This window comes from Pristiophorus japonicus, chromosome 20 (assembly GCF_044704955.1).
Source record: "Pristiophorus japonicus isolate sPriJap1 chromosome 20, sPriJap1.hap1, whole genome shotgun sequence".
Taxonomy (NCBI): domain Eukaryota; kingdom Metazoa; phylum Chordata; class Chondrichthyes; family Pristiophoridae; genus Pristiophorus; species Pristiophorus japonicus.
Window position 1 is genome coordinate 29,164,233 of NC_091996.1, and position 15,728 is coordinate 29,179,960.

The 15,728-nt window shown below is 42.7% G+C and overlaps 1 protein-coding gene across 1 annotated transcript in view; it reads right to left on the reverse strand.

Annotated features, from left to right (window-relative positions):
• LOC139232460 (olfactomedin-like protein 2A) overlaps positions 1–15,728 on the reverse strand; it is a 69,458-nt gene that overhangs the window by 38,662 nt on the left and 15,068 nt on the right. Inside the window, exons 2-4 of the mRNA XM_070862676.1 lie at positions 9,658–9,921; positions 7,559–7,666; positions 2,737–2,916 (exon numbers count right to left, since the gene is read on the reverse strand). Of these exons, the coding sequence (XP_070718777.1) occupies positions 2,737–2,916; positions 7,559–7,666; positions 9,658–9,921 (552 nt within the window). The remainder of the gene's footprint in view (positions 1–2,736; positions 2,917–7,558; positions 7,667–9,657; positions 9,922–15,728) is intronic.

The following is a 15,728-nucleotide window of genomic DNA, read 5'->3' on the forward strand; positions in this document are numbered from 1 at the left end:
GACGGGAATTCGGGGCCCAGAAGAGGCGTGGGCCCAGGGGCAGCACAGGCTGGCCCACACTGCAATATGTGTGCGTGCTAGGTCCGTGCAGCAAAGCAGGTCTCCAGTCGTCTTGGCACTGGATCAAGACCTAGCTCTGCCAAGCCCGTGTGGTGGCTGGTGTGCAACAGCCACCACACGTTAAAAAAATCCACGCACAGGCACCTTCCACCCTCCAAGATTTAGTTCGGGATCTGGAATTTTAGGTGCTTCATTCAAACACCTGTGAACTTTTTGGCGTGGAAGCAAGTCATCCTCGACTCGAGGGACTGCCTATGATGATGATGATGTGGGCCTGTAGGCATTCACAAAATGCTCAAACTTTGGGCTAGATTTTCAGCTTTTGTGATTGCAGGGCGGTAATGGCGATGGGATAGTCCTGATGCGGCCTGGAAAATGTTTGCGCCCTCGTCTGCAAATTTCGCCTAAAAATGAAGTTCCATGATCGGAGGCGCAAAATCAAGCGTTACACAAGGAACCTTTTGTGTCCCAGCCGAAAATCGCTGCGTTAAAAAAGTCTGAATAATATGCAGGATAAGATTGTGCAGATGCCCTGATTTTTGTTGATTACGCTAGTAAATAGTTTCTTTCATTTAATGCACTTCATTGTTGTTTAGTGCCCTGCAACATAACGTTGTCTATTGTATGGTTTTCTTTTGGTGGGGGGGGGCAGTTTTTGTTACAGTAAAATGTCTGTTTGATTCTTTGCCATTGGCGTCTTGTGCATCATTCCAACGTTCACCCGGCATGTGCCTTTATGGGGGCACATAGCGGGTCCAGTATTAGCTCCATTCCTCAATTTGCTTCATTTAGAGAGCCGGTCCATTATGAGCTGGCGGAGTGCCACTCTTGGTCCGGCAGCATCTCCACGCTGCCTCCCCCGTGGATGGGGTGGCTATCCAATGGGGACCTCGCCAGGCTCCTCTTCGTCATCCTCCTCCTCCTGAGGTGAGCCTGCAATCCTCACTGGCAATGCCTAGCCCCTCATGATAGCCAAGCTGTGTAACATGCGGCACACCACAATGAATTCAGAAACCTCTTGATGGGAGTATGGAAGGCTGCCTCCAGAGTGGTCCAGGCATTGGTCTGCCAAGAGGAGCTGGCATATCTCTGCCAGCACTTCCTTTCAGAAGCGCAGCCTTCTACAAACTGCTCCTCAGAGAGCTGGAGGAATGAGCATTGGTGCCTGTAAATCTGTGGGGGGGAGGGGGGGGGTAAACCCTCCTCCGCCAAAGTCTTCGGCTTCTCCTCATCCGTGAGCCGATATGGCCAGCAGCCCTTCTTCTAGCTTGGTGCTGCCTGGTAATAGCATGCAGCATGATATGCTGACGAACTAGTAATATCCCCATTAAATTCTCTCTCTGATGTAAGGACAATGTAATGACAGATAAAACTGCTGCTTTCAAGTCGGAGCTTCACACAGCATGATGTGCGCAAATGTTGCAGTCAACGTGAGCGGCGATGTACGATCTTCCGCCCTACATTTAAATACGACACCATCATCATCATAGGCAGTCCCTCGGAATCGAGGAAGATTTGCTTCCACTCTTAAAATGAGTCCTTAGGTGCCTGTCACAGGTGGGACAGATAGTCGTTGAGGGAAGGGGTGGGTGGAACAGGTTTGCTGCACGCTCTTTCCGCTGCCTGCACTTGATTTCTGCATGCTCTCGGCGATGAGACTCGAGGTGCTCAGCGCCCTCCCGGATGCACTTCCTCCACTTAGGGCAGCCTTTGGCCAGGGACTCCCAGGTGTCAGTGGGGATGTTGCACTTTATCAGGGAGGCTTTGAGGGTGTCCTTGTAACGTTTCCGCTGCCCACCTTTGGCTCGTTTGCCGTGAAGGAGTTCTGAGTAGAGCGCTTGCTTTGGGAGTCTCGTGTCTGGCATGCGAACAATGTGACCTGCCCAGCGGAGCTGATCAAGTGCGGACAGTGCTTCAATGCTGGGGATGTTGACCTGGTCAATGACGCTACTGTTGGTGCGTCTGTCCTCCCAGGGAATTTGTAGGATCTTGCGGAGACATCGTTGGTGGTATTTCTCCAGCGACCAATACCGTCTGCTGCACCCTGGGAATGCCTGGTGTTTCAGACGTCTTCTGGGGCGGGCGTTTAATGAGGCATTAGGGCCGAATTATGCATCCGGGGCACCAGCAGAGCGCTGCACGACGATTGACGTCGTGATCTCAGTGAAACTAGAGGGCGGGGCGGTAAGTTTTTGTACCGCAGCAAACCATGAGCCGAATTTGCCGGCCGGGCGGTAAAAGCTGGATACCCACCGTAACGCCTAGAAGCACCCTAACTGAGGTGCAAGTGAGCCAAAAATCCAGCCCTTTAGTCTTGTAGGCAATGATGTTAACAGAACAATTTAACTGGATTACTGCCTTGTAACTCACTGTAAACCATCTATTAACATAATTATGAAGCTTACATTAACAGAGACTTCCCCAGCTGCATATTCAAAATCATTGCTTTTCTATTGTATTGTATGGGAACATCAGATATTTTACTGTCACCTTTTTGCAAAGGAAGGATGTATATAATTCAACAGATGGCTTGATGTCCTTGTGATTGAAAATTACATCATTGCATGGTTATGTAATAAAGAAAGCTTTGTGAGTTAACCATAAATAGTAACAATGGTCTTTTGAAAGAATCCTTGTAAAATATTGTCTTGATTGTTTCAAGTTTAAAAACACTACCTGTTGCTTCTGTTCCACAGCTGCATCCTTCTGCAGCAGTTGAAGGCCCAGCTTTGAAATCTCCTTCTTTACACTCAGCATAATATCGGAGTAGTTTTCATACCGTTTCATTTGGTCAGAGAGGTTTTTCACACTTTCTTTCATGAAGTCATTCTCTCTGGTCAGATTTGATTTGATAGTCTGAAACACAAAGTAGCATTTAATCCGCCACTCACATCCAGTCCTCGCAAGCATGTTACTCCAGCTTTACAGCTGCAATCACATCAGCAGCTGTTTCAGAAGAGCAGCTTTCATTGCTTGTCACAAGCTGGCTGAGGAAGAATGATCTCAAATTAAACCGATTCTCATCATTACCATTTCTCACTCGTTATCATGTTCTTGGCTTGCAAATTGAAAATGACAACATAAGACATTATGATATTTTAAATGTGATTCTTCATAATTTGTACAAATAGAAAAGTTTGAATCTGATACATATGTTTACAGCAACCTGCAAAATGGAAATTTAATGGAAATATTGTTTATCGCGCTGACTATATTAATAAATGCAAAAATAACTTGCTTCTGCATCTTACTATCAGGGTATTCTGCATAAATAAAATCCTGAGCTGCGGGGCAGTTATTACCCACGTCAACAGATCTAGGGCTAGAAATTCACCTCCTTTGCGCCTTCCGTTAGCACCCCTGGGGGACAATAATGAGGCGCTATCAGCTTTGCAACTGGGCGCGGCGAGAATTCCGACACCCATAAAATTCCCTGTGCCTGGAGATCGTGACATCATCGTGCTGCGCATTGCCCCGGACCCGAACTTCAGTTCCACCCCCAACAGCATCGCCGGGCCGCAACACCGGCAGCTGGAGAAGGCATTGTCAGTGACGCCAGACGCTTGGAGAGCGATATTTAACGGTTGTGTCAATGAAAGGGTTTTTTTCCCCTTAGATTGTGTTTTCAACATCTTGATGTGCCGCGATTGATCAGCCCTGCTCTCTGTTAGACTGATCGTCACGGATCGCGGCTGCCGTCGGCGACAAGGGACATCGTTCAAATGCAGAGCCTGCAATGATTGCCCTTCCTTTTAATGGAGGGAAGGAGCCTCCATTCCCGGCAGTGCCGCCCTCGACATTGGCTTTAGCGCTCCAAGGGAAGTGGTAGTGCTTGATTTAGCGCTCCACTTCCTTCTTGGAGCGCTAAGCTGGAATTTCGCATCGTAGTCCCTCGCATAGCGCCCGGCGATACTTTTGCGTCACTGCAAAAGTTATCGCCTCAAATGGGTGCTACGCAATTTCCCACCCTAGCTAGGGTTTTTGAATTGGGATCTGACTGAATTCAATAGTGACAGTTTTGAAAATAAAATATCCAAAGATTATATTGAAATATATTCTAAAAATATACAACTTATTCCTTTTATTGTTCATTTTAATTAGTCACGAATAAGCAGCAGATAATCAAGATAAACTATTTAACAATAAAATCATTCATGGTAAGTCACTTTTTGTACCGATCGCCACAATAACACGGTAAAAATTGTGGTAAAAATTGTGATTTGACTTTCCTAAGAGAGAATCGCCCATTAGAAAAACTAAAGCAAAATATAGAAATGCCATTTTCTCAGAATTGCTTTGTGTTTTTTTATATATAAACTTTCTTATAAGTCTTACAGATCTGAATAGATCAAATAACAACTGATATGATCACTTATGGGGCCTAAGTTTCCACATGATTTGCGCCTGATTTTTTAGGAGCAACTGGTGGAGAACGGACTATCTTAGAAATCGCAATTCTCCACATTTTTTTTCTGCAGTTCGAGTCAGGTAGAACAGTTCTACTTTGGAACAGAATTTTTTCTTCAAAAGGGGGTGTGTCCGGCCACTGACGCCTGATTTGAAAGTTTCCACAGTGAAAACGTACTCCAAACTAAAGTAGAATGGAGCAAGTGAAGATTTTTGTAGAACTGAAAAAACCTGTTCTACACATTAAAAAATCAGGCGCAGATTACAAATTAGGCGTCCAGAACGAGGTGGGGGGGAGGGAAGTCATTAAATTCTACAATAAATCCTTATTTATACTTCTACAAATATTATACAAATAAATCCAACCTGAATAAACATTTATAAGCAAAGAAAAGATTAAATAAACCATCTTCCTACCTGTGTGAAAGTGCTTCAGGCACGGAGAATGCTGCAGGCGTTCGTTCCCGCGGGGGGGGGGGGGGAGGGAACAGTCGCTTCGTTCCCGCGGGGGGGGGGGGGGGGGGGGGGGGGAGGCGCCCGTTCTGCCCGCGGGGGGGGGGGGGGGAGAGGCAGTGAGAAGGCTGCAAGTGCTGATGTGCTGATGGCAATGTGCTTTTATTAAAAAAATGTTCAAAAATTAAACAGCTACAAAGAACTACAAAAATGGCCGAGTGCCAATGTTTTTTTCACACTGAGCATGCGTGAACGCTCCAACGCGCACGCGCAGCGTTGCCGGCAGGAAAAAACTAATTTAAATAGTACCCGCCCCCTCCCACTTACAAAATCGACGCGAGTGTAGGCTCCGCCCCCCTGGGCGCCGCGCCAGGCAGACAAGGAGCTGCAGAATGCTCCAGAATCGGGAGGTTTTTTTTAGGCGCCGTTTTAGGCGCAAAAAACGGGCGCCCAGCTCGGAGGGGCGCCTGTTTTTTATCGTGTGGAAACTTGGGCCCATGATGTTACATTTATAAATGTTTTATATTTCAGTGCTTGGGGGAGCAAAGCACATTAATGCAATATGCCCTGGATCACGAGAGCAGGTTTCCGTCCCAGCTCATACGTACGCTGGGAATTTCGCTTGCTGACTGTCGCTGAGTAACAGGGCACAAAACCTGGGAAAGGAGACAAAATAGTATCGTCACAGCACCTCCTGGTGGCTGCATTAATGGCACTTGAATACTGGTCAGACGTCCAGATCAGGTGCTTCATTGACTGGAGAACGGGGAAAATCAAGCGTATCCACTCTTGGATGGTTCCAAACCTCCTACACACTGGAAGTAATGCAATATTAGCAGAGATATGGCTGTGTTTGTGGTTACCTTCCCTCCATAGAGTCCAGGGTTCATCACCCAGGAGAGTAAAAAAGGAGAAAATCAACAGTAAAATAAGTTGTATCCACTCTCTGTAGCTCTGCATCTTCAACATTCTTTATTCTTAATTATAAATTACTTGCCCACGTTTTAGCTGCCTTGCTATTTAGGCAATACAGGATGAAAAATAAAAAGATAAGTTTACTGTCTCACAATGCTTTTGATGAATGGATTATTCAGATATGTTGAGTCCTCATTGGTCTGAAGCTAGGATGTGTTCACTGTTGTCCCATCGTGCACATACTGAGACTGCAAAAACATTTCTGAATCTACTGTGGAAGAAACTATTAATACAACGGGTTCTGTCATATGATGACATGCATTCATTGCTATTTCAGGGAATCACTCATCAGCTTTGTCCAATATCACAGGAACTATTCTCAGATGATATCTCAAAACCAACCCATCAAAGAAAGGGGCCACTCTGTGGCAAAAAAAAATAACATTCAGTTTCTGGTCCAGAACATAAGCAGTAACTAAATGAATTTAAGGCAACAAACCAATCTAGAGACTCAAATGACAAACATGCACCATCTGAGTTTCACTCTTGCACTTCACAATGTGTTTTGAACCCCATGATTAGATAGATGAACGTATTGTAATTCACTTATGACTATCCATCGCTGTTGATTATTCATTTTATTGTGTAGTATGCGTGTGACCGATTGACTTTTTCTTGATAGATATTACCTTTCAAATGGTGAGTTTGTTATACTATGAATTCTAAATTTGCAATGCTATGTTACTCATAAAGATATAAATATAATTTAGGACAATTTAAGTCTTAATGGCCCGGATTTTGCGGTGGGTAATGATGACGAACTATCAGCTTTCACTGTCATTAACCCTCTGAAACTGCCCATTAACTTCAGGATTTAGCACATGCGCAGCTAAATGCGGAAATCCTGACGTTGTGGTCAGTCATTCACAGTTCCGTAACAGGCTGCACTGTGGTCCTCCCAGCCATAGCCAGCAATCAGTGAAATCAGTGGAACTGACAAAAGCTTTTCCACGCTAATATCGCTGTTAAACACTCCATTAAATGTTAAGCCTTGTTGAAATGGGTGTAACTGGAGTTTTAACAACATATTGACCGCTAAACAACCGTTCTGGCCCTGAAAAACTAATTTTATATTTGTGGGATATCAAATTTCTCCATTATAATAAAAATTACTAGATTAAAAAAAATATATATATCTTTTTTTAAGTTTGTTCATGATATTTCAGCTTCTACCTTACCCCATGTGTATGTCCCAAAATATATTTCACTTTCCGTGCTTTTCATTTCCTGGTTTGCTGTCTGTGAGAATTCATCAATGTGACTGGCTGCTCAGACAGTTTAATGACATCACTACTACACTACGCTAGGAATCCCCTTTTCACAGTGCTACAATCAATTACATGTCAAGGAAGCTAAAGTTCTCACTACAGAAATCACAAGATCTCTGTGGGCAGCTTTCTTTCGCGGTGAGCGGCGATCACCATTGCATCACAGCTGATCGCAAATTACGCGCCAATGTTTACTAGGAAAACTTTATATTGTATGAAACAATCTTGGTTCTCCCATTTTTGTAAATATAAAATTCCATTTAGTGTGGGAGAAGCAATAAACATGAAGTTAAGCATTGTCAAATTGTTAAACGGGAATATCTCTTTTTCCCATGGTGTCACTAGTATTGATCTTTCCAAGTGACTAATACTATAGTGAATTTATATTACATTACCTCTTCAAGGTTGTTCATCTGTGTTGCCACTTTTCGTATATATGAGTGAACTTTCATCATATCGATGCTATACAAAGTTCCTTCCAGCAGGTCAACCAGTGACTGCAACTAGAGTAAGATCATAAAAAGCTAGGTTAGACAATGTGGAGCATTTAGTCTCACAAAGGATTCTTTTTTTTAATAAACTTTCTTCTGAAATGGATAAGTAACTTTCAGAACTTTTAATCCATAGTAATCTTGAGAGGATTTCAACTAAAATTTGTTTTGCCAACGTTCTCTCTTTTTCCCCCCGCCAGAAGTCATTAACTCTTTGTTCGGGTGCAGGCTCACAAGGCTGGACATCCAATATGGTGCCCAACAGGCCACTCTTCATGCATAGGGCTAGACAGTAGTGTCAGCAGGCTGTTCTACTGTAGGAGGTTTCATAGTCAAGCCAAATCCCATCCTCACCTAATGTCCACATACATAAACTTTCGAGAAGTGCTACATAATGATCAGAAATGGGAACCAGAAATAATAATTGCCCCTCCCTAAGCCAGGCTGCAGAGGCCAATTGAAGCTACTCCCAGATGATACCAGGTAGCTCAACAGAGGCTGGGAATCAAACAAGAGACTTTCAACTCTCTATAGCTCAGTTACGCACTACTTTAGCAACTGAGCCATCAAGGGAGCTGGAATATTACCTTTATTTAAATAAATGGATCTCTCCTGGAATTGCTCATGACATGTTGGAGGCTATGCTGTTTAATAATGACAGGAGCGTTATACTATGTAAGGCACAATATGTTATTCTGGTGTTAAGGTGGAACTGACACTTTAAGTCCACAAGTCCTAATTGTTGTAAATATGCAGAAGCCTGAAATCAATTAGAGTTTAACTGTTGTTGCTGACGAAAGGTTGCAGTTTGCCAGGAACTTCTAAATGTTCAACTCTCGGCTAATTTGCAAAGTTTCCAACCAACAGCAATTAACCTGTAACTTTTCAATTGTTCAGCTGTGGTGTTTTGCATTTGGTGTTACATTTGGAGTGTGACAGATGCTTTCAAAACTTTTACATTCATAGAAAAGTATTACACAATCATCTATTTGCTGCAGATGTTACTAGGAATTAACAGTGAAATGTCAGTGTTTCTTTTGTATAACTTCTTAGATAACTTTAATTGCAAGTGGATTTATATTGCTGTAAATTGTAACATGGTAAATGTCGGAAAGACCTACGAGGTGGAGATTCAGTCCGTTGCTGCCTCTGATCGCACCCCGGAGGGGCGGTAATGGTGGCGGAAATCATTTCCAGGCAGGCGGCCAGCTTCTAGCGCCCTGCCAGAACATTCGGTGCTGGGTGTGCGAGGACGCGGAGCAGTACCGCCCGGGAGAGGCGAGCCGGTGTGCAACACCCCTGGTTGCGATACCGTTCATAAATTTGTTTTTTGGGGGGACCCATAGCATCTCGCTGCGCACCCTACTGGGATTGTCCAGGAGAGCGGATGATCCGAGCTGTTCGGGTCACGGTGAGGGAAGGAATGTTTACCCGTTTGATTGTTTTTTATTTTTTTATATTTGGGATTTATGTTTATGTGGCATCAGTAAGGTATTGGGAATGTTTTTGATGTTTATGCTGATTTTCTTTCCATTAGGGAAGCCTCTCTTACTGCGCTCCAAAGCCGACCCTTTAACTCGGAATTTGCAGTTGCTCAGCTGGCCTAGCACCCTAAGAAGATGTGGAACACCTCTCTTAGTGCACTGCTCCACACTCAGGGCCCAGCTGATGAATTTTGTGCCTAAAGATGCAAACCATTTCCCGCCGTAAAATTTACCGTCTTATTGCCATTAGCGCCCTAATTAGCATCCAACCGAATTTCCACCCCCGTGACTTTTAAGGCTAGGTGGCCAAGCAGCATAACATCACTCAGACCAGATAATAAACTATGTGAAGCTGCATCTTATGTGGCAGGTTTATGGTACATAATCTAATAGTATTCATTTAACAGACTTATCAGGGACAATAAAATGTAATTGCAATAAATCTAACAGACATCAACAGAAACTGGTTTTGGATTTTCATATTTTTCAGGTATTCACCTGACTGTGTTACTGTGGTACCTTAAAGAATTCTGGAGCCTGCTTTCTGAGCTTTTCCATTCTCCACTCGTTTTCACAGGGGTTGAGAGATGATGGGGGAGCTATGCAGGAACACTTACAGTCTGTCCCAGAGCTGACAGTTTCAACTGTGTAGAAGTCTTCAAAACGTAAGCTCCCATTCCTGATACGACTGCAGGCATCCTTTGTCAGAGGTCTCATTATACACTTGCAGCGGCAGTCTGAGCCCTCGGAAATCATCTGAACTTGGTCATTTTCCCCAAACAACTGTTAAAGTAAAAATAATTGGTTTAGAGAGAACATATAGGCCAAAATCAATGGGCTTCGGTGCTTTCTGCTGAAGCCTATGTCTACAATCGCCTATATCTTACAATCGCCTATGTCGACTGTAAGAACAGTCTCCAGTATATTAAAGAAAGAACTTGCATTTACTTAGCGCCTCTCACATCTTCGGGATGTCCCAAAGTGCTTCACCGCCAATTAAGTATTTTTTAATGCAGGAACGCGGCATCCAATTTGCGCTCAGCAAGGTCCCATAAACAGCAATGAGATAAATGACCAGATAATCTGTTTTTGGTGATGTTGTTTGAGGGATAAATATTGGACAGAAAATCGGTAGAATTCCCCTGCTTTTCTACAAAATACTCCTCTGTCCACCTGAGAAGACATAGAGGGCCTCGGTTTAAAGTCTCATTCAAAAGACAATGCAGCACTCTGACAGTGCTGCACTGAGGTTTCAGCCTGGATTATGTGCTCAAATCTTTGAAGTGGGGCTTGAACACACAACCTTTTGACTCAGAAACAAGAGTGCTGCTGCTGGTCCACAGCAGACACGTTGAGCAAATCTCAACATAACAAAAATTGTGCAAATACAAAGTTTTATTTAAATTCACAGTCTTGGGCAATCCAGGAGTGTTGGCAACTCTACTGCCAATCATTTTAACATGAAAATTAATATAAAAGCATTTTAAAAATTGGCCTGCATTGTGACAAATATATTAAGTTTCATTTTTGACTTTCTGTCTAACTGTGTCATTTTCCGATTGTTTTCAAAACAAATCCAGAGCCCCTGCTGCCACGTTGCCTCGGGTGCTGAAGGAACAATGGAAGCAGGAAGAGCCTGTTTATTTTGTAGTAAATATGTTAAAGTAAACAAGGATAAGGCCTTACAAGCACATGGCTGAGGTCCTGGCCTATGGATTCACGGAAAGTCCTGCCATTGTACACAATCCTAGGCATCAAGTCACTCTAACTGGTGATGTGGTGTAGACGAACAGTAAGAATATAAAAAGCAAAAGGTTTCTGAGAGGATGAAATACCTCAAGCTTTCCATCAACTTCTTAAGATGTTTGTTTGGGCCACATTCTTATCAGACCAAATCTACAGATTACAAGGGAAGGTCAGAGATCTTCCATATGTTGCCATTATTAGCTCTTTAACACCAAATTAGCAGTAATTATGTTGCTTATGAAGTATAAAGAACATGCACCAATGAAAAGAGCAGAACTGGAAGCTTGAAATGTCCTGAGCATTGTAGTTAATGGTCATCACTGCCCTCAGCTGTTTGTCCTCTAACAACAACAACAATTTATAAAGGTCTTTAACAGACAAACAGTTTTGCATCTCAGTCCTTTGTGGATACAAAAGGTATCACAAATGGGGACTGTTAAAATTTGAAAGTTTTCTTAAGTTTAGATTTGACAATAGATTAAAAGAAATATTTAATAAAGACAAACTAGTCATCTACAAAAGTGATTATCCATTGGTTGTGATTTAAAAAATAAAATTTAAACAAAGCAAGACAAATAATGTACGATGGCGACTAAATTATCCAGTTTCAAAAGCACTAAGGAAATGCATTACTTGAGATATATATCATGACACATCTTTAATCTGGCATAAGAAGGAAATTTCAATTGCATTTAAAACTGATCACCTGCGATCTCTTGCAAAGAGTCCCACTTTACAGTGCATATGGAAATGAGATGCTTGAATTATGCCACAAAAAGGTGAGGAATTTATTTAAACTGGCTAAAATGTGGGTTTTAACAAGAGGCCAAAAGATTGGGGGAAAATCTTGATTTTGGCCCTGTAAAATGCAAACTTTAACATCAAAACACTATAAAATAACCTTGGGCTAAAATATCAACCTAACTTGTACAGTGGTTGTCTCCAAATTAGGGAAGACTTCATGTTTACTAGCCTCAACCAGGCCACAAAGTCTATGTAATGTCTGACAAAGAATCATACTTGAGGCACTTGAAACTGTTTTTGATCAACACGAACTAGTAATTGTTAGGTTCTCTAGTATTAAACCTGTTTTATTTAGTGCACAGAGTTCCTGCTGGTACCAGCAATGCTGCAAAAAGGATTTTAAATCCAAAATGACAAGCACCTGCAGGTGTGAGTTGTTTGGTGCATCGCAGGAAGTGTTTCTCCGAGAAACAGAATTCTTACTAATATGTATATGACTTCTGACCCTTTTCCACAAGTAGCTGCCCATAAATAATTTTTATCACATATTTCAGTCATGGTATTAGACATCTGATTTTTATTTAAAAGTATTAACGAAAATTGCCTTGTTCTGACGTTACCAAATTGCAGCATCGATTGCAACTTTAGAAGTAAGACGCAAAATACTGCAGAATCTGGAATCTGAAAGAAAAACAGAAAGTGCTGGAAACACACAACAGGTCAGTGTTCATTTGTAGATTAATGTTTCGAGTGCAGCCCCTACTTGTTTTGATCTGCACCGAAGACATAAACTTGTCAGCCATGGCTCAACGGTTGCAGTTGGGTTCTTATGGGGGCTCCAAGTAGATGTGAAACACTTCCTTTTTTTCCAAAAATATACTTTATTCATATAAAATTTTCACAATACATTGGAAAATAGCTCAGTACCTTGCGCTCAGCAATTCCATACAATCCGTTTGGGTGCTGACAGCAATTCCATACAATGCACTAGCGTGCATTTCATTTCAAGGTACAGTTTAATACAATCCCTAAATCACGTTACATGTAGTACTGTGCAAGTGAGGGTATTACATGGAGCAGATGAGATGAGAACAGGTTTACATTAGATTCCAGGATACATTTCAATACCGATCACGAATCACGTTACATGTAGCACTATGCAGATGAAAGCAGTACACGGACCGGATGGGGATACATTTAAATTTCTTTACAAGTTACTAAACAGTGCAGAGACTTTCATTACACATGGCACAACGCAGGAGTTTTTCAGTATATAGTGCTATATGTATAGAAGCAGATTAACAAGTACAGCCTGAGGGGGGTCTGATTCCATCCCCTGGGTTTACCGTGGCGGAAGGGCCTTAAACTGTGGCTCTTCCCCATCGTGGCTTTGCAGCGACTGCACCAACCTTTAGTGCGTCCCTCAGCACGTACTCCTGGACCTTGGATTGCGCCAGTCTGCAACACTCGGCCGTGGACATCTCCTTGCTCTGGAAGACCAGCAAGTATCGAGAAGATCAAAGTGCGTCTTTCACCGAGTTGATGGCCCTCCAGCAGCTGATGATGTCTGTCTCGGTGTGTATCCCTGGGAACAGTCTGCAGAGCACAGAGTCCTGTGTTACGGAGCTGCTTGGGATGAACCTCGCCAGCAACCACTGCATCTCCTTCCAGACCTGCCTTGCAAAGGGGCAATCCCAAAGGAGATGGCTGACAGTCTCGTCCGCACCACAGCCAACTCGGGGGCAGAGTGCCGTGTCTCTTGAAACCCCGGCTGTGAATGAAGGATCTGACGGGTAGGGCCCTTCTCACCACCAACCAAGCTACGTCTTGGTGCTTGTGTGAAAGCTTTGGCGATGAGACATTCTGCCAAACGAGTTTGACAGTCTGCTCGGGGAACCGTCCGACAGGATCCATCATCTGCTTCTTTTGTAGGGCGTCCAGGACCTTGCGTGCCGACCACTGCTTTATGTGAAACACTTCCTTACTTCCTGAAGGCAAGGCTGGAAACTGACAGGTGATTCTCTCACCTTGTTGTCATAAAACCCTGCACTTGGTCACACAGCAGCACCGTGATGATGTCTGCTGCCCCGTCAGCTGGGACTGATGGGTGGAAAGCGTAGAAGTGGCAAGAAAATCAACTTTAAAAATTGAAACAGGAGGCAAGAATGGAATTGAAGAGCAAATAAGTTGTCTCATTCTGGTAGATAGGCTCGCCAGCATATATCTGCCCAGTTCAACTCTCTCTGGTGCATTCACATATGTTGGTTAAAATACAAAGGCTGTCAAGTTTTGAAATTTGCAAAAGGCTGACTGAATTATACATAGGTTAAAGCCTGAATATTACATCAAAATAAACCAAGAAAGCAGGGCAGAGGACATATATTTAAATTAAAAGAAAATAGTTTCAAACATTTACGGAAGTATTAATTTACTCAAAGAAAGATAAATGTTTGGCACAGTCTGTCAGGCAGAGTATGTTAGACAGAAATGTTACGGGTATTAATAGGAGGTTGGGTTCTAGAATAGGTGAGTCATTTGTACTGAAGGGATGTTTCAATGGGCCAAATGGCCTTTTCTCAGCTTGACCATCTTCTTTCTGGTCCACAGAGCTCGAGTTTCTCTAATCTTTTCTGACAACTCATTCCCTTTACATTTGAGATCAGTCGCTTTTCTCCATACCCTTTCCAATGCCTGTAATCTTTTTGTGGGGTGGCCAGGATTGAACATAGTACTTTAAAGGCCCATTTTTATGGATGCCAGCATTGTAGTTAGGTCTTGTAAAACAGTGACAACCTCAAGAGTGCGTGGGTTTTTTAAATAAACTGCGGTTGCCACCAGCTGTGCCAGATCTCACTGGCACCAATATAAATGTGCGGTGTGACCAGGGCATTGTAAAGCCTTAGCATAACCGCTGTAAAGTACTTCACTGTTCTAGCTATATATTGCAGCATTCTAACAGGGTTTTTTTTTTTAATTGACTCTCACATTTAAACATCGAAAGTGATATAATGACCACTATTCCAAGGTTCCACTCTATTTCTGGGAATATGCATCTAAAGGTATCAATTTATTCCCTGTATAGAGTGCGTTCTTTACATCATGCAAATGACCAAATAAAGTAAACCTGTGCCCATGAATCCCCATTCATGATTGTACTGTATTACTCGTCCTATAACATGTTGCGCTTTATTTTCCCCTTATACTTGGGGTGAAAGTCATTAATCACTACAAGCAGAAAACTGCTTGGAGTTGTGTGAAGAATTTGGCAGCTAAAATCATGCTGGAGCAATGCTGCCAGCAGCCAAGAAGACATTTGCCTTCCTGTCAGCTACAGCAGGCAATGCACAAAACGATCTGCACAAAGAAGCGACACCAACTGCTTCAGTTGTTAAACAAGTACAAAAAAGGATGGTCAATGACAAATGGGGCAGAACCCCAACTTCAACAGGAGCATAAAGCAGGGGGTTGTGGATCATTTTGTTGCCATTTTTGGGACCTTGCAAAATTGGTTGCGCATTTCCTACGTTGCAACAATGACTACGCGTCAAAATACTTAATTGTCTGTAAAGTGCTTTGGAATGTCCTGAGGTCGTGAAAGGCACTATATAAATGCAAGTCTTTCTTTCTTTCCTTCCCAATTCTAAATCCTCTATGTTGTCAATACTGGAACAGTTAAGGCTGTTTCAAATCACAGCACAACTCTCTGACATTACACAATGGAAAGGCAAGTGTGCAAACATTGTAGGCAAAGTAGTGATGTCAATGCTGCATATCTGTCTGCTTTTAAACTTGTAATTAATTAGGTGGATGTAAAATATATGGAATTTCTTAGATTTGTAAATGAGCAAACTGCCTGAAGCAATTAGAATCGTACAGGACAGTAGAAGGTTATTCGTCCCATCATATCTATGCTGGTGGCTCTTTGAAAGAGCTATCCAATTAGTCATGATCTCCTGCTCTTTGCAAACCGCCCTGCAAAATTTCTCCTTTTCAACTATATATCCAATTGACTTTTTCAAATTACTACTGAATCTGCTTCCACCACCTTTTCAGGTGATGCATTCCAGATAAGACACATTGCTAAAATACATTTCTCATCT